General features: G+C 45.6%; 1 protein-coding gene across 1 annotated transcript in view; it reads left to right on the top strand.

Annotated features, from left to right (window-relative positions):
• Nucleotides 1-25,716, top strand: part of ASTN2 (astrotactin 2) — a 469,553-nt gene extending 443,837 nt beyond the window's left edge. Inside the window, exons 21-24 of the mRNA XM_078616120.1 lie at nucleotides 5,271-5,412; nucleotides 7,391-7,491; nucleotides 8,108-8,291; nucleotides 19,918-25,716. Coding sequence (XP_078472246.1) covers nucleotides 5,271-5,412; nucleotides 7,391-7,491; nucleotides 8,108-8,291; nucleotides 19,918-20,149 — 659 coding nt within the window. The 3' untranslated portion in view covers nucleotides 20,150-25,716. The remainder of the gene's footprint in view (nucleotides 1-5,270; nucleotides 5,413-7,390; nucleotides 7,492-8,107; nucleotides 8,292-19,917) is intronic.
• The last annotated feature ends 1,292 nt before the right edge of the window (nucleotides 25,717-27,008 follow it).

The following is a 27,008-nucleotide window of genomic DNA, read 5'->3' as shown; positions in this document are numbered from 1 at the left end:
GTGGGTCACGCGGCAAAATGAAGGATACACACGCAGACGACACATGTTACTAAATATATCGCGTACGCTTAAGTGGTATTAAGTGAGTGTTATTAATCAAAATGAAAAACCAAGGGGCTTTTCCAAACCAATCAGACGTGCTGTACCAAACTATTATCGTTTATCTTTTGAAAGTGTGATTGATTGGTCCATAAAGTGTACATGATCATGATTACTCTTGCAGCTGTATTCTTGCCGTCTATCAATGAACAAAGGGCCTTGGAGGATGAGAGGGGGGTGGCGTCTTCGGAATATCCTTTAAGGGAATTGCAGAGGAGATAATGAATGTTTTATATATTTATTTTTAAAAGATTACTTACAAGAAATAATTCAGTCGTGTTCGTCCATTGAAACAATTACGGCTTTTATTTACGAGAATAAAACCCCGAGTGCATCATGCGGCGGCATTTACCATTTAAAATTGCATTATGTACGAGCCGGAATTTGGGGCATGGCGTTGAAAGCAGTGCCGGATGATTTTAGTAGCACAAGTAGCTACATATATAGTAGCTACACGTGTAGTAGTAGTAGCTACTACACGTGTAGTAGCTACATATGTAGTAGCTACGGGCCCCGCAATTTCAAGGGCCCCGTGCTAAAGGCTTTCAAGCTATAAATTCCGGTTCAGTGATTCTGCACTTGCTCTATTACTATAGTACTATACCGCCTTCAACTTTTATGAACGACTGGTTGTTTAAGGTTAGCGATTTGTCGTATTATCTGGCTGTATAGCAAGTGAAAAAATGCAATTAACTTTACTGTGCAAGTTCAAAAATTGTGTTTTTAATATTTGTGTTATTTTTTAAATTTGGGGCACCTTTATAACATATGCTACAGGCCCCGCTCTAGCTTAATCCGCCACTGGTTGGAAGATGTCGGAAAGAAATATACAATGTGAAGGGACCTTGTGCTTTTGTTTTTGCTCCCCATAAGTATAGTTTTCTTACACTGATAATAATTATAATGACTATGCAAATATTTACCGAGGAAAAGCCTTGCAAAGTCTCAAGACGCCTTTATTTTCAGGTGGGTCCTTGCGTTACTGAGTTCGTTCGGCCAATTCTATTAATCACACTTTGGCTACGTATGGGGAGGAAGCCAGAGTTCAAAGATAAAAGCCGCCGTGTATAATCGAGGACCTGTATACATGGTATATACAAACAATCGAGCACTTTGTCATCTCAAGTCAAGCGCACACGTTTTGTTAATTGTGCTCTCAAAAAAGGGGGCTTACGTTCACCTGCTATTGAGCACTGTTGCCAAAGGCGTCTGGGTCTTGACTGTCTTTATTGAACGCACTTGGTTCGTTGCGTCTGCAAGGGCCAGTTGTTTTCCACCATCATTGGGTCATCAGTAGTTTTATGCGTGTGCTTTTATTCTATTATTCTGGGGGTGAGGTAGAGTGGCGTGGTGCCAGATGCTGTTAAAGGGAAGCACGTGCGATAAAAGACCTGCATGTCATGTTGTCTGCCCGTGCCAGTCCCAATCTTGCAACAATAAAGGCACTGAAAAGCAGAATTTTTTTAAAAATAAATCTTTCGCATGCGTGGGCAACGTGAGCAGATTTACCCCTTCAACGTCTGCTGTATTGTTATATCATCACAGTAGAGGCCCCCCCCAGAACTGACGTTATGTAAAGCGCAGTGGCTGGGTGGCTTACGGTGATGTAAGTGGGGGGTGTAACGAATTCCATATGCCCAAACCTGGACTTTTCAATCCAGAAGTGTCTATATTCACTTCTGGATGGTACCACCTAAGTTAAGGTAGCAAGAATTTCCGAGTACTAATTTATTTATATCGTAAATAAGAGCTAATGATGCGATGAATCCCACTCATTCGAAGTGGTTATCACATAATTCACTGTTTTTGGGCCGCATAATTATACTGGAGCCACTAATGCAATGCCTGACCAGCTGGTACCAACAAGTGAAACATCTGGTCTGGGCTCATGGACTAAAACAAACGTACACGTTTCTCAAATCCCTGTGCCCCTATCCACCCAGCAGTGAAAATGGGTACGGCACGTGTCACACGTGGTAGAACAAAGTGTGGGTAACTCCCAGCTCTTCCGAGACTTCTGGCCTAAGTGGAAGAGGGGGCCAAATATCCACATCCCCGGCAATTGAATGACTCATCGTGATTGAGCGCTGCAGTTTTATTAATTAATTAATAAAATTTTGATTTAAAGCTTTCGTGACTGCAGGGATTCATATTATTGCTTCTTTCGGTAAAGTCACGTAGAAGGGAAATAATAAAATAATAAAAATATTAAACAATAAAATTCTGGATTTCACACCTCATGATGATTGATTGTGTTGCAGTCGAAACGTCGTGAGAATTTTATTGTTTTAGATATTTTTTATTTTATTATTTCCCTTCTACGTGACTTTACCGAAAGAACCAAGAACAATAATGATTTGTTTGTTGTCTCACATGTACCATCTCATTTGTGTCGCTTCCTGTTTATTTGTTTCCTTGTCTCAGTCCATTATCCCGTTGATAACGCAAGTATATCGCTTGCACATTTCACCGAGACGTAAATAAGAACGCGCTGGTCGCAGAACAAGTGGGAATTGGAGACATCGGCTTAAGTGAGACAAGTTTGTGGGGCTTGGGCTTGACATAATGCTCCAAGGGATGATGGTCGGTGGATGGGACTGGTGATGGAATGACAATCAATGGAGGGAGCTCGTCATATCGTATGCTCACTGTGGAGATGGAGCGACGATCAGCTCACGAGATTGTGTGGGACGGCGATGATATGGGAACACCATCATCCAGCAGTGGGTAGATCTTGAAAGGTTTTGTGATAGGCACCTTCTAAGTGCAGATTATTATTATCATGAGGATTATCTTATTCGGCGTTCAAGAACTAAACGACACTGATGGATGATTATATTTTTAAACTGTATTTGCCTTGAATTGTAAATGTAACTTGTTCATCAATTATGCATATGTTTATTATTTTAATCTTTAATGGACAAGTTCCATTAAGGGTGCACTGAGTGCGATTACATCGTTACTTTCGATGTCTCTGTGCGTGTAGACTTCTCTGGATGTCGGTGCCAAACTGAAACGGGGGTCATCAATGTTAGGAGGATTGGACTGAAAACCTCAAAGAGCTTTACAGTCGGCCCACATCCTGAGTTGAACACCCCGGCAATTTTCCTACTGAATCGTGGTTCTGTTGAGAAAGTTCGGTTTGATTCGCTTCACAGATGTCCTACTGGCCACAAACGTCCTACTTGATATCTGTGGCCAGGTCGCTCCCGACTGGACATTTGTGAAAAAGAGCTTGATAGCTCATCGGATTCCTCCAGTATAAACAAATAGTCTGATTCTGATTCTCTCACGGCCAATAATTTACTTATTTTCCTTATGTGTCCAGGAAAGCCCACACATAATCGTATAACTATTTTTTAGGATGGTCCTGCCACATTGGGTTTGTTATTTTAAGATATTTTTTGCCAATTGATGATTGTTTACACAAGTGGGAGGAAGCCTGAGTGCCCGGAGAAAACACACACACACACGCACGCGCGAGAGGGGGGACAACACTCAATGCTCTTACATATGGATACACATGGCAATTAGGTTGTGTGTTGGAGAGCCAAGCCACAACATTTACAATCTGAGCACGACGTTTCTCCAGTCATGAAGCTAGTTGTAATTACTGGCGAAACGTCATACTCAGATTGTAAATGTTGTGGCTTGGCTCTCCAACACACCGGCGTGCTGTACTAGTGACGAATTGTCACGTTCTGTTTACTTGACAACCCTTACTAGTTGGCTGTGTCGGGTGGTGGCGGGTTTTAACGACACATTTATTTACGTGATCTAACCCCAAAAACCTCTATAATGGATTTAGAGACATGCTTTTAGAGAATTTGTCCGCTATACATTTCCAAATGATAAGCTAATTCATTGAGTATTAATTTGTGGCCAGGTCGCTTCTGAAAAAGAGCTATATAGCTTAGTGGGTCTTACCTGGTCAAATAAAAATAGTTGATAGTTTGGTTTATAAGATCCGGAGTTTATTTTAAGGCATACCTTTTACGTTCTCGCGTCACGTCAAATGTGTCATGGCTGTTCGCGACCGACATTTATACGTACAGAAGTTAAACGCTCGGCATATTGCAATGTTCTCTACACCAGTCTTCAGTGGCATTGTCGTTACGTCACCCTGGCATTACCGTGACAAATGGCACAATCTCACCCAAGCGCAAACTTGCGATGCGTTCGTTTTTTTGTTACCTTACTCTTAATTACATTTCGTCAAAACATTCAGTGCTTCGCAGTCACTCGGTAAAAATATTCTCCGGCGATAAAACTGCCGCCTTAATCTATGATTAGCATCTGTTCTTTCAGGCTTAATCGGAGGAAAATTCTAGGAAATGAAGAACAAAGTACAGTAACTGAACTTTTCAATTCCAACTAAAAGTTGAAAGCCTTTATGCATTAGCTCTATCTGTCTGTCTGTGTAATGGGGAGGGGGGCGAGGGGGGCACTATTTCATTTGTAAACATGATCGAATACGAGCCACACTTTGGTAGAATGCTGTGCTGATGTTAGGGCAGTGCCCTGTTCAAAATTGGCCTAATTGATGAAACCGTCGCACAAAAAGCAAAATGGACCATTTGCGAGCGTGCTAATTAATTTGTCCCCGATAGCTCCTTGATTAACGGCCCATACCGTTGGACCAGTGGTTCTTAACCTTTACTGCAGCCTTGCAGCCCTTTAGTTCTCAAATTGTAAAAAAATAATGTACAATGTTGATAAATGCATAGGGTTTGATGAAACAAAGTAAGTGCCTAATTTGTCTTTTGAAGATTTACCTTTTATAAACGTCTGGGCATGTCTCGCACCCCCAGAAAGGGCATCTGGCTCCCCCAGGGGGTTCTTGCACCCCGGGTTAAGAACCACCGCTTTACGCTATTCGTTCCTACAGTCTGGTTCGTGCTGCATTTTGGTTGTGTAGTTGAATATTGTTTCTCTGCTAATTATTACACAATTGGGTAAAAAAAAAACACGTAGTAACTGTCATCCTCTACTGAGAGACTTAGCAGGACCCTGATGAAAAATAAGCTGAGGCTCTCCGGAGTAAACAAAAGTTATCGAATTGAATTATACACTTCCAAAGACAAACACATGTTGCAAAGCATTACATAATCCACGCATATCCACGTTTTTTTTCCGAACTTAAATTTTATTTTGTTTTGTTTACGTTGCAGAGAACTACCTGAGCTTCACCGAGGACCTTCTCTCAGGGTCCATGTCGCCCTGCGTTGTGATTGGTCGCAACGTGAAATCAGGCCCCCTCCCCGGCGTCTTCACGCTCATCTTTCAGTGCCTGCGTCCCGACACACTTCACAAGTGAGTTCCGCGGGAGACGCTACTTCCGTGCGCTCCTGTGTGCATCCCACCTAGTTCGTGTCCCCCGCCCCCCCCCCCCCCCCCGAGATAATTCGGTGTAAAACGTGTGCACCGAATTTAATCGTAAATGTTTAAGCGAGGTCAGTTTATTGTTTCGCCAGATTAGAACCTGAGGCGCCAGGATGAGTCTCGTTTTCGAGAGTAAACTTGGGGCATTAGTCTGCCACTTGGGGGCAATGATTGCTATGTTTTATCCCAATTGAGCAATTTGCGGTGTGATTTTTGAATTTTGAAAACACATTCACCCTGAGGCCCGGCCTTTTCCTGCGTGCTACACAAGGGGATCTTTAACGTTGTATCATTGTGGTTGTTTCCGCTAGGCCACGTCACCCCTCAATTTGAGTATCCATGGTTAAACCACCAGTGGTGGAAATTCCACATTTCTGTGGCAGGATAAGTCTATCAAACAACTTTTTTTGTAATAGTAATAGGTTTTTACCCTTTCAACTGGTACAAAAACTGACACCTTTATACAACGCATCATGTTTGCAATAACCACAACACAAGCAGTCAAAATGCAAACAAAAAGAAACAACTCTGATAATGATAATGATATGCACTGTCCTTGAAGTTGATTGGTCCACACCCGAGACAGCTTTTCTTAGAGCCTAGTCTCCATTGGTGTGGATCAACTTCAAGGACAGTGCATATCATTATCATTATCAGAGTTGTTTATTTTTGTTTGCATTTTGACTGCTTGTGTTGTGGTTATTGCAAACATGATGCCTTGTATAAAGGTGTCAGTTTTTCTACCAGTTGAAAGGGTAAAAACCTATTACTATATTTTGCCACTGGTAAAGGAGATGTCTCATAGTGTAAACAACTTTTTTTGGTTGAGTTTCTTCAAAACGGTACTCATTTTATAATCTGCGAGGGAATTCGATTCCCCGTCATGGCCAACATTAGTGATGAATATTTGAACCGGTCTTGGGCCTCCCCTAGGTTAACCCAGCCTTAAATAATTACCCGATGAAGTGTGTAAACATCCGCATTGGGGAGACAAAGTCGGCGAGGCGTGTTGCTAGCCACCCACCCCCTCGTGTGCCATGTCAACCTTCACATGTGCCTGCTCACAACAAAAGTCTGATAAAGCCTATTTGGGGGCTCTTTGATTTTTTTGTATTTAGATACAAAACACTACTTTGCATTCTATTTAAGGAGGGATTCATTAAAAACATGATCAATCGTGTCCCATTGATGCCAATTATATTAATTACAATTTGCCTTGGTGCCCAATTGTTGAATTCCATCAGAACTGCTGCCACAATTATAAGTGTATTTTATTTTGTGCGCAACTGTGTGAATCACAACGCCACTGAAATTACCCTCGTGCAATTCTTTTCACATGTCTAATTAGTTGGAAGACTTTACCGAGAGAAGATTACCGAATGCATTTTTGTGTAACTTTATTTACTCACAGAGGTGCGTTGGACCCTGATTCACGAAACGCATTTATTTCGTCGTAGAATTCTTGGCAATAATAATTATGTTGCCGACGTTCGACAGCTTTGTCTTCGCCGTAGGGCGTAAACGTAAGAAATATTAATTTGCACTTACGCGCACGATTAAACGCACGCATCTTGAGTGAATGAGACAAATTTAATTAACGTCATGCACTCGAACTGAAAACACTACGTTAGGCGCTCTCCGTGAGGCTTCACAAGTCTGGCAACCAAGGGAGATTGAAGACCTGTACGTAAAAATGTTGAACTTCTTTCGCATCGTACGTAGCCAGCCGTGCTAGGTGCGGAAAGCAGATTGTGGGAGATTCTTAAGGCACGTTTTGGGAAGTCGCGCGTCGACCGCGCAGCAGCCGCGACATCTGGGGTAGAGAGCGTCGGTGAGGTGCGGCGGCGTCAACGGCCGCGGCCCGTGGTGACGTCGCGACCGTGATCTCGATCGTCACGTCGCCTCTCAGGTTCACCCTGCGCGCCGTGGACAGCACGGGACGCCGCTCGGAGCCGTCCTCGCTCGTGATGCGCATGCCCTGCGAGGTGGTGGATGACAACAAGGCTGAAGGTACAGCCCCTCCCCCCCTCACCCCACCCTTCCCCAAATTAGTAGTGCCACTGTTTTACACGTTTGGGGTGGGATTATGGGTGGGGGGGGCTAACGTACTCTGTCGAGGAGTCAAGACTGGTTGAAGTCGCGCTTATTCAACGTTAAGCGCGTGGTCCAAAAACTAATTAAACTTGCTCATTTTTATTCTACCAGGTAAGGCCCAATGAGCTGTGTAGTTCTTTTTTCAGAAGCGACCTGGCCACAGGTGATAGCTCAACAAAGTGGCATATTACGTGTACATTTATAGCAGCCAAAAATACTCTGAATGTAGAGGGGAAAACCAGAGGACCCGCAGAAAATTCCACTCGACCACGGGGGAGAACATGCAAATTACAAATATATACAGCAGGCTTCAGGGTCGGGATCGAACCCACGACCTCCTGTATACCAGGCGAGGTAGTTAACATCTCCTAGCCACCGTGATGATGATGAGAGAGAGAGAGAGACACGCAAACTCCAAATATACAGCAGGGGTCAGGGTCGGGATCGAACCCACGACATCCTGTGGACCAGGCGAGGTAGTTAACATCTCGCCAAGAGTTAGAGCGCCCGACTCGCCCGCCCTCGCCCGTAGACGTGGCGGACCGCGTGCACACGCTCTACAACGGCTACACGAGCGGCAAGGAGCAGCTGTCGGCCTACCAGCTACTCATGGAGGTGACGCCCTCTGCCCTGCACCGCGTGCAGCGCCACTACAACAAGCACTACGGCAAGTTCGGAGACTTCGCCTGGCGCACCGAGGACGAGCTGGGACCCCGGTAAGGGCGGTGGCGGCGGCGGTGGTGGCCGATCGTGGTGTGTAGATCTAGCATGGTGGTGACAGCGAGAGGTTGGTTGTATCAGCCATTCTATGCAGCCCCTGTAAACCCTCCCTTCCCATGTGACGCGCTCACTACCATCGTATCAGCCACTTTGGCCGGGTTGCCATTGAAAAGAGCTTCTTAGCTTAATGGGTGTTGCCTGAAATACACCAAAGGTTTGAGCATACTGCACCATGCTGGTCAGTACGGGTTAGTGAGAGAAAGGGGCATTGGACGTGTGACTAGATGAGATATTACTTGCTATTGAATCGTAGCAGTGGCCGGAAACTCGAACTCAAGTCTCTGGGTTCAAAGTGGAATGCACTCACCACTGCACCACTTCTTCACACCCCAGACATGATTTTCTTTTTAAAAGGCAGTGGACGCTACCTTTAATTTACCATCGTTGGAAACACAGTTATGCTCAGAGCTGCTCTCTGGCCATTATTTACCAGTTATGGGTAATGCCGTTCCACATAACAATGCACTGGGAAATAAAATTTTCCCAAAATATGAATGTTTCTGCTCTGAAATATTTTTGGCCTCGGTTAGAGTTCTCAAAACCTATTACGAAGCCCCAGGGTGAAAGAGCATTTCTCCGCTGATGGTATCTGACCCTTTAATGGCAAAAAAAAAGTTGGGTAAAATATTTTTGAAACGCCATTAAGCCTTCACTGTTGCGATTACATATTTTAATAAATGTGATGTATTACATATTAAATAACCATTATATAACTTACTGACTGCCTGGAAATAACTGGCAACTCCCTCTGTTGGTGTTTCCCAAACCTTCGAGGGAATCCGTGCAGTTGCTCACATGCAGGGCTTGAGTGTTACAGCTGAGGTCTTTGTGCCACAGAATTTTTCGAATTTCCACTAATCGGCAATTGTGCCAGATCCGATTGAAGTAACATTGGGGCCATATTTTAGAATTTTGGTTCAAGTAAAATTTTCAACGTTATACCCTGCTAGCTGTATTTATATATCCGTGTATTATTGTTCAAAGTTGAACGAACATCTTAAAGGAATGCTTTGGCAGTGGTGCACAAGCATTGCTCAATAAATGGCAATTATTAATCCTGTAAAGCCTCACTGAGTCTCAAAGCTCTTCAGGAGGGTCCTGCTGTGAGATGCTTGGCCAGTTTATAAATCGAGCCGAGAGGAAACTAGGGCAACCAGAGACAACCCAAACATAAGAGGATGTATTTTTTTTTCGGGTCTTAATTGATTGTGTTTTGAGTTAATTGCATCCCCAGCGTTTGGCAGTACTGCTACTGTTGCTTTTGTAACACATTAGGAATGGATCACTCTTTTAATTATATCAAGGCTAGAACAAGTCTAGAACATTTATATAACGATCAAAAACAACCTTTGGGTCCTTTACCTGTAAAATGCAACAGCACTTGTGTTACAAACAGCATTTCTCCCGAGTCGCCATTAACCATGTGACTGGTATATCCGCGCGATCATTCAATAACCCTGCCAGCCCCCTACAGGCCCGACTCAGTCATCACATGCTGCTGTACACACATGCATTGATGCACTGCACAGCACATCGGGACTTTCACAGAACCACACTCTACTCCCTTGCTGCACAAGAATATAATTAAAAGAGTGATCCATTCCTAATGTGCCACACTTTGTTGTCTTTCATTGGCTTTACTGTACTGGCATTATCTTTTCTGCACTTCTCCAACGTCTGCTACTCGGTGGCAGCCCCAACAGTCTGGAACGCTATCCCTCTGCACATTCGCAGCATCACCTCAATCGCCTCCTTCAAGAGACACTTAAAAAACTCACCTCTACAATCACGCTTTCGAGCGACTCTGAGCTCGGCTCCGCGTCTCTGAGTTGCGGCCATTACGTCCGCAAATTTGCGCGCGTTATAAATTGAACTATTATTATTATTGTTGCTTTCGTGTCTTTCATTGGCTTTGCTGCAGTGGCATTGGTTTTCTGCACCTTTCTAGCCCCGCCCACTTTCCCCCCCCCCGTCCAGTAGCAATCCACGCAACGCTACCCTTCCCCCAACTCCCCCCCCTCCCTTGCTCCTCCCCCCTCTCTAACTTATATAACCCCTTACCACAGCATCTCTCCCACTTCAGCAAAAATTATCTTGCTGTAGTTTTCACACCTGATAATGATTGCTTGTCGTGCAATTGGAACGTCGTGAGAATTAAAATGTTTTATTATGTTTTATTTTTATTATTTTATTATTTCCCTTCTACATGACTTTACCGAAAGAACCAAGAATACAAAAAAGAGGATGGTTTAACATTCCGCACGGCCATCTCCTGCCCTCCTTTCCGCTGCTCACCAGGCCAGCAGCCCTGGTGGTCACTGGCAAGTGTTTATCAGGCTCAAAACTGCTTAGCTTCCGAGACCTCCAGAAAGTCTGCACGTTTGCTGTGGTAGCTGCGCTGTGCAAAGTAGCAATTGTGTCCGGCTATTTCACAACACGCGTTCCCCCTTTGCATGTAACTCATGTTGCTGTCATCAACATTACACCCATTAGCCCCGTTCCTATTGCACGTTAACTCCTCAGCAAATGACATGGCTCTTAAAGATCCATTATGTTCAGACATTGGGGCCTGTGGCATATGGTTTTCAATTACGAGCAGGATCTCCAAATTGCCCACACTTTGACGTCACCGCAGCCCCTTGATCATCGAGTGTGACAATCATCTCTGCCTCTCTCACCCATTATCCTCAACGCTCCACAAGTCTCGAAACGTGACATTCCGGTTTCGTTCGGTCAGCCCGCAGGTTTCTGTGTGTGCACGCGCGCGCGTGTGCGCCCACTTCAAAACGCGACGCTCTCCTTTGTCGCGTCCTCAAAAGCCGTGTGCGTCACGTCCACCACCTGCATTGTGACACTCTCCTGTTTGCCCCCCGAGTAAATTTTAATTTTTTAATTGACCGCTGACGTTTTTCCTATTGTGCTCGAAGCAATTATTGTGCAACGTGCATCGATGTATCGACGGTGAGACCGGTGTCGGAGTTGATGATGACGAAATCACCCCCGAGTTGCGTGTGACGTCGTCGCATCCCAGAGGCCAAGCAGGATAACTGCTGGTCAATAATATAGATTTTTTTGGGGGTTAGATCGCGTAAAGCGCGTAAATGTTTACGCGTAAATCGCGTAAACAATCTAACCCAAAAAACCTATATTATGGATGATATTGGCCGCGAAAGTCTACGTGCTAAACGTCACTACTGCTGGTGTTAGGGCTTGGACGGGGAGACCAACTGGGAATGACCCAGGTTACTGCTGTAAGCGTGGGGCTGGAAGCGGTGGCCAGGAAATTGTTGCGCTGAGCGTCACCCCCTCGTACGTGCGGTGGGGGTTTTCTCCCGGCTCTCCGGTTTTATCCCACAGGCCAAACGCGTATTAATGTAATTTGCCAAGCTTCCCCAATGCAAAGGACCCTTGTACCCAATTGATGGTTTCCTTTGTAAATTACTGATACGATTATTCCGAATTATTACGAATCAACCACACTTCTACTCTAAGATAATTACAACTGCATCTGTTTGTGTTCAGCCGTTTGTGTCTCCAATAATTTTGAGACGAGATCTTAAATTTCTTGACTTTTTTATTGATTGAATAATCACTCGGTTGTCTCGGCACTCACAAACCAGGGCCAGAAAGATGTATCTATCAAACTTATTTAGAAAGATTGAATAGCTATCATGCAGTAAGTAACAACACACAAATCAGAATGTGAATCACGCAATAAGAGATGATCTCGCCAAGGCTAAAACAAATCTTCTAAGTTATATATAGTTGATTGTCTTTATATATAATTATTGTGAGTATTAATGCACACTTTTTTCACTAGAGAGACACAGTATCATCAATTTCTATACTTTGTATTTAAAAAACTGAAATTATCAAAAGCATGAATGAAGAATAAAAACGACTTTAGTGAGATCGGCCAAAGAAGATGAGAACGTACAGATCAGAAAGGGAGTCATGCAAGCGGATTCCCTCTCACAATGGCTTAAGCACACACGTGTGCAAAGTGAAATATAACCTTGATTTTCACATACGAGACGTTGTATATTTTTTGCTCGGTCGTACAAAGCACGCAATTTTTTTGGACGGTAAATTTTTGAGAAGCATTTCAAAGCTCGGGCAGACGGCTGCCCTGCTACAGCAGTTACGGGGCGAGCCGGTGTCCTTGGTGGGGGGGAAAATCCCGTAAATTTGCTCCAAATCTCCCATGACGGAATTGCCTCTTGCGTGCGCGACACGAGCATGGGAAATGAAAAGGGGATGCACCTCCCCCCCCCACTCCCTCTTGAAAGTGCCGACAACTTGGTTCCCACGTCACTTGCGTCGCCGGTTCCGTCGAGGCACGGGGATCCGAGTGGAGGTCACTCTTGTGCCACTCGTGGCATTTCACCCCCCCCCCCACCCCCGCAACGGAGAATCAATGGTGCACGGAGCGTGTGCCGACGAAAGCGCGGTGCACCCACACGCGCACGCACGCACAGGCACGCACGTACGCCCCCACGCGCACGTGATTCCGTGGGTTGAACAATGGGTCCCACGCCAGAAAGCGCAAGTGGTGGTGAACCTTCAAACAATGCGCACGCAATTTTTTTTTGGAGTAACGATTATCATTTTTTTGCTACACTGCGTATTGCCATTGCGTCACGCGTGGCCCTGTCATTTTGTCATCAAAGGTAGCCAATCTTGTTCTTAGGTTTTTTCGGTAAAGTCACGTAGGTAAAACATCAAAATTAATTAGGTTGTGGAATGGTTGCACCGCGGTTAGTGCCCTGCAATATGAACACGCCGGACCTGGGTTCAAATCCACTGTTAATATCAAATGCGAGCGATATCTGAACTGGTACCGCCCTCGCTAGACACTTACTAGCGTGGTGAAGTGTGGTCAAACAAACCCCATGATCAAAAGGCATTGGGAGAGGCCTTCATCCAGCATTGTATTGACAGAGGGGCTGATTGTTCAGTGAGTGCGTAATCTCCGAGCCATGTGGTGCGTAATCGCCGTAGAGCTCTGCTGGACTTAGTCAGTGGACAGTCATTATTTTGTTGTCCTTCCCCCGCGTCTCCGATTTGCACGGTTGGCTACGCACGGCGTGAAAGAAGTTCAATATGCGTACGTACGTCAACGATACGCGGCACCGTTTGTACGGTGCCACAGCTGCGGTGTGGGTCATCGCGAAGACCTCAATGTCGGAAGATGGCTCCACAGGTAAATCACAAATCAGAATCGTATCCGTCCTGGAGAAATCCGATGAGCTACAAAGCTCTATTTTCGCAGATGAGACCTTGCCCTGTCCAGAACCTGTTCAGTAGGGCCCAGGCTGATGGCAGTTGAATAGAGTTGAATAGAGCTGTGGGAAGATTCGCGATAAGGAACTGATGTTTCTGCCGATGTTGCCCCACCATTCCTGCCGCCAGCTGCTCTCTGCCAAGCAAAAGCGCTGTAAAAAAAATTATTTAATTTTTTTTTTTGCTACATTTCTCCGTGTGTGCGTGCTTGCTAATGATTGTGCAGCTTGGATGAAGCCTGTGCTTGGTGGTTCCCCGCTGCATTAGAAGCACTTCTCAACTTGCCTCATTCATGTTTTACGTCTCTTTCACTTTCTTAAGTCATCGAGTGATTTCAATTTGGAACCCTTGGCGGATGAGCACGGAATCCTCTTGCGTCAGAGCGTTGACTTTGACAATGATGTCACACGCGGATATTTGCGAAGTCCCTTTAACACAAGCCCTCGTTCTCTGCCGGTTGATGCACCTTTTCACGTGCCCTGCGCGTCACGTGGCAATGTCCACACCGAACGTTTTAATCTCGAATTAAATTTAACAACGATTTGTTGTTGTTGTTGTAAACTGAAAAGTTGCGCCCAAAGGAGAGAGAGATAGAGAGAGGATGCACGCTTTTAATTTTAAATTGAGAGATGGAAAAGAGCACGTGCCTTAGAGAATGCAGGCAGGCAAAAGAAACCTCGAACGCTGCTAAGAAAAGTAAGTGGGCTTGGGAAGGACCCGCCGCAAGAAGAGATGATGGCAACATCCGAAAGGACGTGCACCGAGAAAGGTGGAGCAATGAAATCGGCTCCTGTGCAGGCGTGAGGTAGAATGTTAAATATCGTGGGATCGTGAGGAATGGCGGTGAATTGAGTGGAGGCCTTCACCCAGCAGGGAATTGACCAAGGCGGATGATGGTTGTGGTGATTTTTGTTGCAATAACTAGGCTGAGGCAATCAACTCCGTTGCACTTGAGAACCCAGTTTATGCGCAGAGAAGATGAGAGAGAGAAAACGCTGGTGTGGTTCGGTCATGTTGAGAGACTACAGGAAAATTACATGGGTCAGAAGGTGCAAGTGATGCAAGGGGAAGGAAAGAGATCAAGAGGAAGGCAGAAGAAAAAAATGGTGTGGGGGCGATGTGGTGCGATGGGACATGTTGGCCCGAGGAGCGGAAAGCGAGATGGCGCAGGACAGGGCGGCGTGGAGATGGTTGGCAAGGACAGCGGAAACGCCCACGTGAGTGAGACAAACGCGTGGAAGAAGAAGGAGAGGCTGGAAGTCAGCATTACAGCTTAGGACGTCAGCGGCTCTGGCTGAGTGACTCCTGACACAGCCTTAGCCCCCTGACTCGCCCCAACCATCGTCAGCCGCGGTCATCCTTGGGCAGTCTGCTCTCACCAATAATCTCAGCTTCACAAGCACACGCGCGCTTGATCATAACGTCCTTCGCGATGTTTCCGTGCTTACGAGTGCGTGCCCAATGCAATTTATTACTCAGCACCCAGTGACCCAAAACCGGCCACGGTTTTACCCCATACTGGCACGCTGCCAATACAAATTCCGTGAAATGATATTGCGCAAATTAGTGTTTGTGAACTGTGTTAACGGACACTAATTTCGAAACGTTAAATTGAACAAAAGCTGAAGAGCGTGCCAATGAGTATCGGGGGGAGGGGAGGCGCATGCATGGAACTTGACTGTGAAACAGACAGAGGAGCAAAATGAATCAGGTGCTCGCTACTCTGTCGGGACACCTTATTGGTGGTTGAAAAGTAAGTTGGGCGTTGGGCAGGACACGTCGCTAGAGGAAGGGATGGAAACCGCCGGTGCTCAGGATCAACAAAGAATTGGCACGGGGATCACGGCCATTCGTCAGGCATGATGTCCGGCGTTTCGCTGCACGAGCCGGGAGCCTCTTCAAGGAAGTGAATTGGTTCGAACCCGGTGACCCGAGTTGAACAACGGTGGCGATTCTCTTCAGCTATTCGTGGGCCTCCCCTAAGTTGGCTTGGCCTGAAATAAATACTTGCTAGGGTTGGGTAAACATCAGCATTGGGGAGACAAAGGCGACCGGGAATGGTGTTGGCCACACCACCTTTTTTATTATTGATAATATTATTGTTCTCTTTTAGCCCCGCCCACCCCCCCTCAACACGTTCCATTCATTGGCTACCACATTCAGATGAGCCCCTCCCCCCCTCCCCCCTTAACTTGTATTTAAGAGCTTGTCTCTTGGAATTTTGCCTCATTTGATACAGTAAATTTTAGCTGTGACGGTCCCACCTGATGACGGAGACTTGTGTTGCCTCCGAAACGTCGTGATTTATCATTTTATTATTATTTCTATTATTTTCATTATTTAATTTATTTTTATTTATTTTTACCTACGTGACTTTACCGAAAAAACCTAAGAGTGTGAATCCTTGCAGTCACGAAAGCTTCAAATCTAGAATTGAAAATATTATTATGTATAATATTATTTTTTATAATATTAGTAATAATATTTTTTTTCGAGGTTTTTTCGGTAAAGTCACGTAGGTAAAACATTAAAAGTAATGAAAGTAAAATAAAAACAAAACAAAAATAAAAATAAAATTCACGACGTTTCGGAGGCAACACAAGTCTCCGTCATCAGGTGGGACCGTCACAGCCAGATTAGCTGCATCAAGTGAAGCAATGATTCAAAATGTAATCCCTTATAAGCAAGTTGAAGGGGGGGAGGAGAGGGGGGGGGAGTTCATCAGAATGTGGTAGCCAATGAATGGAACGTATCGGGAGGGAGGGGGGTGGGAGGGGGAGGGAGCCAACAAAACATTTGGCGACGGCTTGGACGCGGCTGCTGCGCACGCCAACACAATGGGCAGAAAGGGGGGAGGGGAGGTCTGATACACATGATAGAACAAAGGAACGAAAATGCCCATGTTTATACCAATGCAGGCTGAAAAATGAAGAGAGTACTGTTAAAAATAACTGGGGATGTTAACACTCGGTGAAGTAAATTAAAATAGTGCCTGTCAGATAAGATGGTCCAAAAAGTGTAATTAAGTCTTTTTTGCGTGGTTAATAACATCTTTCCAGTGATTACTGAGTTTGTACCCATCATCACGGTTGAAATTATGTCTGTGTTTGTATATTTGTATGGCTTCGTGTACAAACCTTTGATGGTAGCCAGGAGGCTTGCAGAGAACCTTGGTCTCGGAAAAGACAATATCATGAGAGCCCGCCGAGTTGTAGCAATGATCGGCAACGGCCGAAGAATCAGTTCTGCCGTGTTTCAGATCTGACTTGTGCTCGCGGACACGATCAGCAACATGACGTTTTGTTTCTCCAATGTAGCAATCACCACAAATGCAACTCAATTTGTAGACTCCAGGATACTGTAAGTCAGGAACGACATCCTTCACAGATGGAATCAGATCACGGATTTTATGCACTGTGCTGAATCGGACTTGGATCTTATGTTTGTTTAGAATTTTGGAGATCTTTTTGGTCACGCCTGCTATGTATGGTAACGTGATAGTTTTGGTCGGAGTTTCATGTGGTTGTTTCTGTGTGGTGGGAGAGACAGCTTGGCGGATAGTACGGTCAGAGTATCCGTTCATCCTGAGGGCCCGATGTACATGTCTTAATTCATCAGTCAGGTGGTGTTGGTCAGAAATGCCATGGGCTCTGTGGTATAGCGTTTTGATGAGAGAATTCTTTTGAGATGGGTGGTGGTGGGAATCAGGTTTCAGGTAGGAATCTGTGTGGGTGGCTTTCCTGTAGACAGAATGTCCCAAGGATCCGTCAAGCCTCCTCTTAAACAGAATATCCAAGAATGGTAGTTTACCGTCTTTCTCCACTTCCATGGTGAATCTGATAGATGGGTGTCTAGAATTGATGTGGTCCAAGAAGTGGTTCAATGCTGGGAGGCCATGTGGCCAGATGACGAAAGTGTCATCCACATATCTCTTCCACAGGGAAGGACGCAGGGTGGATGTCTGGATGGCGTCTGATTCAAACTTTTCCATGAAAATGTTGGCTATAACTGGTGACAAGGGGGAGCCCATAGGGGTACCCTCATTCTGTTTGTAGAAGGTGCCATTCCAGGTAAAATAGGTGTTGGTGAGGCAATGCCTAACCAGAGCAGGTACATCAGAATTCAATCCCTGTTGGACTAAGTCCTCAATTAATGTTAGGGTGTCCGGTACTGGGACTTTGGTAAACAGAGATACTACATCAAAGCTGACGAGAATGTCATCAGGAGATAGTACCATGTCCTTAACCATAGAGACTAATTGGGTTGAGTTGAGTACTGCCGAAGAGGTCTTGCCTGTGAAGGGGAGCAGAGTATCTGATAGAAAACGGGCTAGTTTGTACGTCGGAGAGTTTATCGTCGACACGATGGGTCGTAGCGGGGTGCCTTCTTTATGGATTTTAGGAAGACCATAGAGTCTGGGAGGTCTTGCCGCCGATGGTTTTAGAGAGGGACGTTTGCTTGGTTCGATTAGGGAAGTCGAACTCATGATGATACTGTTGGTTTTTGTCGTTAGGCTTTTAGTGGGATCGTTTTTAATTTTGGAGTAACTCCCATCATTAAGAAGGTCCAGGATTTTGTTGTTGTATGAATCTTTATCCATGATGACCGTGGCATTGCCCTTGTCTGCCGAGAGGATGACTATATCATCTCTCTTTTTTAAATTCGCGAGTTCAGAGCGTTCGTTTTTGCTGATGTTACTAGTGGGTTTCTTAGCATTCTTGAGAATAGTAGCTATTTCAGCTCTTGCTACATCAGCATGGATGTGTCCTATGCCTCTGAGGGCTACATCAATCTGAGAAATCATATCCTCTACTGGTATATATTTAGGGGTGACGGCGAAATTTAGTCCTTTGGCCAGTACCGTTTTTAGATTGTCAGAGATTGGAATGTTACTCTGCCCATTGTGTTGGCGTGCGCAGCAGCCGCGTCCAAGCCGTCGCCAAATGTTTTGTTGGCTCCCTCCCCCTCCCACCCCCCTCCCTCCCGATACGTTCCATTCATTGGCTACCACATTCTGATGAACTCCCCCCCCCTCTCCTCCCCCCCTTCAACTTGCTTATAAGGGATTACATTTTGAATCATTGCTTCACTTGATGCAGCTAATCTGGCTGTGACGGTCCCACCTGATGACGGAGACTTGTGTTGCCTCCGAAACGTCGTGAATTTTATTTTTGTTTTGTTTTTATTTTACTTTCATTACTTTTAATGTTTTACCTACGTGACTTTACCGAAAAAACCTGAGAATATGAATCATTGCAGTCACGAAAGCTTCAAATCTAGAATTTTTTTTCGAGTTAAAGCTTTCGTGACTGCAGGGATTCATGTTATTGGTTCTTTCGGTAAAGTCACGTAGAAGGGAAATAATAAAATAACAATAAAACAATAAAATTCTCACGACGTTTCGATTGCAACACAAGCAATCATCATCAGGTGTGAAAACCACAGCAAGAAAATGTAATAGTTTTTTTATATTTTATTATTTCCCTTCTACGTGAAAGAACCAAGAGTAATAATATTATTTACTACGCAACAACAGGTACAGGGGAGCGCAGACGCGGGGTGCACGGTGTCCGAGCATGAACACGTTTAGCAATAGAGGCCCTGAATGACGATCGAGGGAACAACAACAGAGAAGCGATGAAATGAAAGTGGAAGAGAGGGAAAGCTGGAAGAACAGAGTGCTGATAACAGTAAAGAGGGAAAAGTAAAGTGACAAGTGGAAAATACGCAGATGGGTCAGGGGACTCAAATCCCAAGCGAGTCAACTAAAGGAGACCAAACTTTCCTGCGAGCGATAAGGGAACCGCGCGTCAGCACCACAAAATGTACTCCTTGAGTTTTAATCATCATCATCAGTCTTGAATAATCCACTGCTAGATGAAAGCCTCCGGAAGCCTCCGCCACCTCTCACTATCCTGCAATGCAACAATCCGTCCAGCTTTAAATTTCGATTTAAAGCTTTCGTGACTGCAGGGATTCATCTTCTTGGTTCTTTCGGTAAAGTCACGTAGAATGGAAATAATAAAATAATAAAAAATAAAACATAATAAAATAATTCTCACGACGTTTCGGCCACAACGCAAGCAGCCGTCCTCAGGTGGAGAACAGGTCTGTCTCCTCGACAGAAAGAACCAAGAAGATGAATCCGTCCAGCGCCGTGCCTTAATCGGTGCTCGCTAACAACACCGTACGCGAGATGCCTGTATCTCCGTTCGTGTCGTCAGTCTGTTGGTGTGCGCGTCTCTCTGCGATCCACCCCCCCCCCCCCCCCCCCCACAGGAAGGCCAGCCTGATCCTGCGGCGCCTCGGGGAGGTGAGCGCACGCTGCGCCGCGCTGCTCACCGAGCCGTCCATCTACATGCACACGGTGTCCATCCCGTACTTGGTGTGCCGCGGTCTGGGGGGACCCCCGCCCTGGGGATTCCTGCGACCCTCCGACCTGCCGCGCGTCTGCGAAGAGCGCTGGCTCAGCGTGCTGCGAAACTTCTTCCCGGAAAACGCCGAGGGCTAAAAAAATATATAACAGATCCAAGAGTAGGCCCCTAACCCGCGGTAGGGCAGCGAGGCCCCCAGGTGCCCTCGTTCGTTCCCGAATTTTGAGGGTGAATTATGCCTGCCATTTGTTTCATATATATATGTAACCTGTTGTCCCCCCCCCCATGTCCTTTTGAAATTCCCCACTGCATTCTGGTTTCTTTAATGACGATTAAAAAAAAAAGTTTACAAAAAAAATTCAACAGTACCCAGACAAGCTTAGCGCAGAGACAATGATGGCGGTGGGCACCGAGCGGTCCCTGTTGGTTGAACCCAGTGGTTCTTAACCTGGGGTGCACGCTGCACCCCCTGGGGGTACGAAATGCCCTTTCTGGGGGTAGCGAGGCATGGCCAGACTTTGTTTAGAAGGTAAATCATCGAAAACACAAATTAAGTATGGGCACGTGAGTACAACCACTTTGTTTCATCAAACCCCTATGTATTTATGACCATTATACTTTTTATTTTTTAATGATTGAAAACCAAAGGGGTGCAGGGGTGCAGTCAAGGTTAAGAACCGCTGGTTCAATCAGCCAGCGGCTCCGCAGCGGTGAACACTTGTGTCCGGCGGCGTAGCTTTTGTACGCTCTTGTGGCCGTGCAGATCTCCGGCGTGGTTTTTCGCGGCCGTGCCGCTGCGCGTTGTTCGGCACGGAGCCCTGACGTTTCGCTTGCGCCTGCTTGGGAACTTCTTCCGGAAGGGTGCATCGGTTCAGTTCCGAACTCTCTGAATTAGCTCTTCGGTCCTTGAAGGTGAAGTTCCTAGCGCGTGGAGCAAAGCGTCGGACTTGGCGCCAGGCAACGCGCGGTACGAGTGGTAATTAACTTACCTTGTGGCGTCAGGTCGAGTACGACCTCTGGTGACATCTACGACCATACTCTGCCCTCCACACCTTGCTGCTTCTCGTAGCTGGGTTAGTGTAAGGCCGGCGGTGTTCTTGATGTCGTCCATCCACCTTCTCTGAGGTTGGCATACAGATCCGAGATGTCAGTGAACTCAGATGGACAGGAATGGGGTATTTTCTTGGTTCTTTCGGTAAAGTCACGTAGAAGGGAAATAAAACATAATAAAATATTTTATTATGTTTTATTTTTATTATTTTATTATCTCCCTTCTACGTGACTTTACCGAAAGAACCAAGAAGATGAATCCCTGCAGTCACGAAAGCTTTAAATCGAAAAAAAAGAAATGGGGCACTTTAATTCAAATCACTGTAAGATTCTATACTCGGGCTACGAATCGTACAAGAAGAATGGAGTGATTGCAAAGAGGGGATTTAACTGCTGCGCCTGAATAAACATGCTTGGTGGTCGCCGTGTGACCTATGGAAATCTGTGATGACCAGAGCCTCCGATTTAAACACTGGTGTTCTATGTTATTTTTGTTGTCGTGTTTATTTTAAATCACCGCACTCCTTTTTCTAGCGTATGCCAAGTCGGTGTAAATTATACGTCCGGGTTTAAGTTTGTGTGCCATGTGGTAGCTTCAGGGAGGAGCGGGCCTCGTCAAAAGACTTCCCATTGAGGCTTTGGTTAGGAACCTCGGCAGAAATCCGTGGCGTTCGCCAGCGGTCACCAGTGGACCCCGCTTCATCCGATTGTCTCGCGCGGCGATCCCAGATTGGTTTCCGGGATCTCAGTCGAGTTCGTGGAGGGTCGAACAAGGTCTTGGTTTAACGAGAGGTTTATCGGACGACGAAGAAGAAGTGTAGTTGTGAGAAAAGTGAATTTCATTTGCATACACTTCCCCCCGCATTTTAAAATGTTACATCAGGCAACGCTTTGTCTGGTATTATTTCTCGAGCGTTGAAGAGTAGGCCAAAACACCCTTTAGAGGGTCTCTATAGAGCTCCCTTTAGTGGCTGTCCTTCCTCTAGCTGTGATGTGGTCAAGGCATTGTAGGGCTGCACCTTTTTCCTTCTACTTCAAGTGAGGCTTGCTTCACACTGTGGGTCTGTCTTCCCACAGTCCCTTGCAGCTCAGATACTTGTTTCTGAGCTGCAAGGGACTGTTGCATGCAATTAGTTTGGCTTATCAAACTTGCTTTTGTTTAACAACAAAAGAAAGAAGAATGTAGATACATTTTCATTGAAATTTTTGGTTTGTTCACTGGACTGCCGTACATTCTGTGTCCTCGTGGTGGTTTTCTTTATGTCTGCATTGCCTCCATGCTTGTGTGCCGGCTGGCGTGTTTGGTAGATGCGCTCGTGATGTGGAGAACGCTAAGTGCCGTGGTGAGTGCATTGCATGGCAAACTTGGGTGACCCGCGTTCGATTCCCGGCTAGAACTCACACCTGTGAAACATATCTCAAGCAGTCCAGGGTCTTACCATGAGGTCAACTCAACTTGAATTGAGTATCTGCCGGGGTATGTGAAAATTTTCACTGGGGAGACAAAGGTGGCTGGGCGCTGTACTTGCCACACCACTCCCTCGCACGCTGTGCCGGCCTTGCATTTATGTTGAACTTCTTTCGCACCATACATCGCCAACCGAGCTATTCGGAGGTGCGGGGGAAGGATAACAAATCTAAACACATAAAGCAGTTCTAGAGAAATGTTTTTTAAGTCTAGATTAAAAACAAAGTGCATAGCTCCAGTAGCTTCCTAATACCGGAAGGAAGAGAGTTCCAGACGGCCACAGAAGCGCACCTGAAAGCGCGCGATGCATTAACTGTTTTTGTCCGACGGTTAGCCAAAAGCCACTGCGAGGATGACCGGAGTTTATCGTCATGGTAAATAGCTGCTCGCAAACAACTATCACCCCAAATGCTACACGGGGAATCTTTGTCTCTCTGTTGGTGGGATGCAATTTGACCACCCTTGTGGTTTACCCGGATTTGCTCATCATGCCATCGCTCATGATGACATCACGGCCCACAGGATGGGCAACTACCCCGAGACATCGCAATGTCAAAGCAACGTTTGCCTGAGAGAGAGGCTGAGTTGTCGCAGTGTTGACTTGTTACGTCTATTTATGGAAACGGCTCCTGACAAGTCGCTATCAAATATTCCCAGCTCAGTCTAGCCATGCACCACCACTTCCCGACGTCGTTCTTGGCCAGATGGGTTTGGCAGTGTGACGTGTTGTTGAATACGAATAGAAATTGAGTTGATCGCAAGAAGATTAGCGATGATGATGATAGCCTCCAATCCTTTGTCAATCCGCTTCAAGATGAATGTATCTCAAAGCCTGTGTCGGTCATGGGTGTTGTTTGACTATACTTCACCATGCTGGTCATTGTGTGTTTGTGAAGGTGGTGGGGGGAGGGGAGGATTCAGCGTGCCGCGGTGGTGAGATGTTAATTACCTCTCCCTGGCATACAGGAAGTCATGGGTTCGATCCCGATTTTGTATTTGGCTGCGATACATTTCAACATGATAAGCCACTTCGTTGAGCTATCGTTTGTGGCCAGGTCGCTTTTGAAAAAGAGCTATAGAGCTCAGTTGACCTTACCTGGTAAAAAAAAAAGAATAATTTAAAATTGTAGGGCAAAGACAGCCACCGATTTTATTCTTGACCAGGAATTGAACTTAAGTTACACGATTCATAGTTCAGCACCACTAACCGCTGTGCCACTGCTCCAGAGCCATTATGTTATTTAATTTATCCAGATCTAAAAATTCCAGGCCCCGTGGTCCTTTCCTAAATAACTCCTCGACAATCGCACAATTCTCCTCTCTCATGCTCCACTGGTCGAGCGTTTCATGCTCACTGATCAACAGTTGCGTGCAGTTTACACTCTCGTGATTTTTCGGGTTGATCGAGCGTATCGGTTGAGAGTTGCACATGGACCATTTTGAGTGCCGTCGTTATTGTAAAATGTGAATCTCTCATGGCCGTGAGTAAAGGATATTGTGATCGGTGCCACTTGCTGTCCAAGGCCATCGGGGGACACAGGGAACCGTTAAAATACGTCGAGTAATATGTTCCTTCGTTTTACGTATTGCCGAAAATTTCAGTTGGTGCTAATTTTTGCATTGGTAAAAAGTAAAAAAAGACAAAATTATAAAAAACAAAATATATATATATACCGAGGGCTTCAGAACTGTAGTAATTATTGGTACCGGCTTACCGCCTGGCTTATGCGTCTCAGCTTATCTGCTGTTGGATGCACATTGCGTGAAGGACTACGCTATATAAATCTAAACACTATTATTGCCTGCATTTAATTCCATTCGGTTGCCATAAACGGCTGTGTTTTCAGCAAGAACTGAGATGGTTAATATTTTCTGCATTTGTAATAATGACTGTGTTTATCCGAGCCAATTGTTCGGAAAAGAAAAACAATCCCCCGCGTGTCTGCGAATATCTTGGGGCGAAGGTGCCGCACCACCTTGTCTGACTCCCCTTCTCGCGTGTATGTCGTTACTGTGTCCACCCAATCATTTTTTGTAAGCGGTTCAACATTTTTTATTTTACTTGGGAGTCAGTTTCCTATGAGCTTTCGCTGACTTCATCGCAGCTATCTGAATCGAATGTTTTCTTCATTTTTAATGAAGGCTCGGCGTAATAGGATATGATGTTAGTATATACCATAATCCAATTAATAGTGTGTATGTGGTCAATGGTTAAACGTGGCTTGCCTGTGGATTTTGCCCCCTAAATCTCCCGTATGATCCTTGTGAAGAATGTATATACATGTGGAGAAGAGACTAATGGCTCTGTAATTCTTGAATTCTTTTTTTCATCTTTTTAATACAATACAATGAGTCGTCATTCTGTAATTGAGGGCTTTAACGTCTGTGTAAATATACATTAAATAGCTTTCATTAATTTGATGATCTTCACAGTCATACCATCTGGCCCAGGAGCTTTCGTGAAGTGAGGGGGTAGTGTTTTGTTCACACTCGCACATAGATATTACTCGACAACCATGATAATGTTTGGTGTCAGATAAAAACTTCACAATTTAAACTGTGCTCACTAAAACTGTCATTTGGGATGGCTGTGACAATCTGTGTTAACTCAATAATTCCCAAAACAAGGCCCACCCACTGGTGAATTGTTATGCATTAGTCGTGTTGCTGTGATGTGACCGTGTGTCAAGTGGGAGTTTGATTTTATTTAAGCTATTCCACCGGGCTCAGCAAAGCTCCGATGCTATTAATGAATGCGGAACTGCATCAATGGTTTACGTGCGGTTTTACTTTGTCTCTTTGGAAAACGTGGCTGGCTGTCTGTGAACAACTGCATCTAACGTCCTACCTAGTGCGTGGTTAAATTGTCAATATAAATAAATGCATTGTATTTGGATTTAGCAAAGCCACCCGGCTGCCTATGTATTTGTATTCAAATGGAATGTTTAATAACAATATCGTTTAATATTCGTAAGAAGTAGCCGCATCACAATCAAGAATTTATGATCGATTTTTTTTCTAATTTTGTATTTGGTGACTTTTTTTGTAACGTACGTTCGGTGTTTTACTCTTTACAAACCTTGCCGTTATTCTGCTGGTGGTCATTGCCCATGACTTGTGCATGATGTCTTGTTTGCTTTTGCAAAGTTCATTGGGAAATAAATGCCTTTGTGGTGTTCCACGTAATGGTTCTGTTTTGCGTGATTTCCACGCGTCTCATTGTGGCAGTTTTTTCGCATGCCGTGTTGTAACTGGTGACGCCTAATTTAGCCCACAAAATGCCCCTCGAATGAAGAAGTGTGTGGTGATCAAAATAACAAAACATCTTTGGGTTCAGGGAGAGGGAAATCATTTGTTGTTATGGCACCCTTTTCCATTGGCACATCTGAGCCACGCCAGCGTAGGGCTCTCACAGCATGGACAGTGTTTCACCGGTCATTTGCTGTGCTGAGCCGTGACCAAACAGTGACACGGCTGGCCTCAGAAAAAAACATCGCAATCTACCTTGGGGCCAAGGAGGGCCAAAGGGACAGGTCGAAGTTGATGCATTCATTGCGTGTGACTTCAGTCGGTAACACTGTGAGGAAGACGGCACACCGCGTGGCATCTACCCGCGCGTCTCGACTCGCGCGTTCGTCCATTGCACCTGCGAATTCAGCAAGCACGGCTCGTTCTTTTGCGGTGGAAAGAAAAGAAAAACAATCTGGCGCCTCCTGAATCGTACCAGGACTGCCTCGGCACGGCACGGCTCCGGCACCACGACTCGGTGAACATGGCACAAAAGGTCTAAACGTGTACCCTAAGAGACAGGGATTCTCTTCCGCTAAAATTCCGCGGACCTCTCTGCCCGAATGTTTATCGCCACGCCGCTTGCAAGCGATGCAAAAATGCATCCGCGTCAGTTTAACACGTAGGCTTTCGCGTCCAATATCCATAATAGCAGGGTTTTTTTGGGGTTAGATCACGTAAATATATAAATGTGTCGTTAAAATCCGCCACCACCCGACACAGCTAACTAGTAAGGGTTGTCACGTAAACAGAACGTGCCAATTCGTCACTAGTACAGCACTAGTGTATAGTGTAGTGTATAGTGTATAATACTAGTACAGCACACCGGTGTGTTGGAGAGCCAAGCCACAACATGTAAATGCGTGCTGTACTGGCGACGAATTGGCATGTTTTGTTTTACGTGACAACCCTTACTAATTGGCTGTGTCGGGTGGTGGCGGGTTTTAACGACACATATTTACGCGATCTAACCCCCCAAAAAACCCCTCTATTATGGATGAATCCACGTGCATGCCGCGTGCCTTTCAAGATGCGACATCGAGCCCGTGGTTAACACAAAAAAAACCCTCACCACGAGCCCTGCTCCCACTCACCTTCGCAGCCGTGGCCGAGTTAGCACGTGACCGTCTTTGGCGTTAGGGTCCGACGGCGCGTCCAGGAACACGCTGGTCTCCGGCGAGTAACTCCGC

This window comes from Lampetra planeri, chromosome 49 (assembly GCF_965212315.1).
Source record: "Lampetra planeri chromosome 49, kcLamPlan1.2.h2, whole genome shotgun sequence".
Classification (NCBI taxonomy): Eukaryota; Metazoa; Chordata; class Hyperoartia; order Petromyzontiformes; family Petromyzontidae; genus Lampetra; species Lampetra planeri.
Note: the sequence above shows the minus strand (reverse complement) of the source record. Positions and strands in the feature narration are given on the sequence as shown.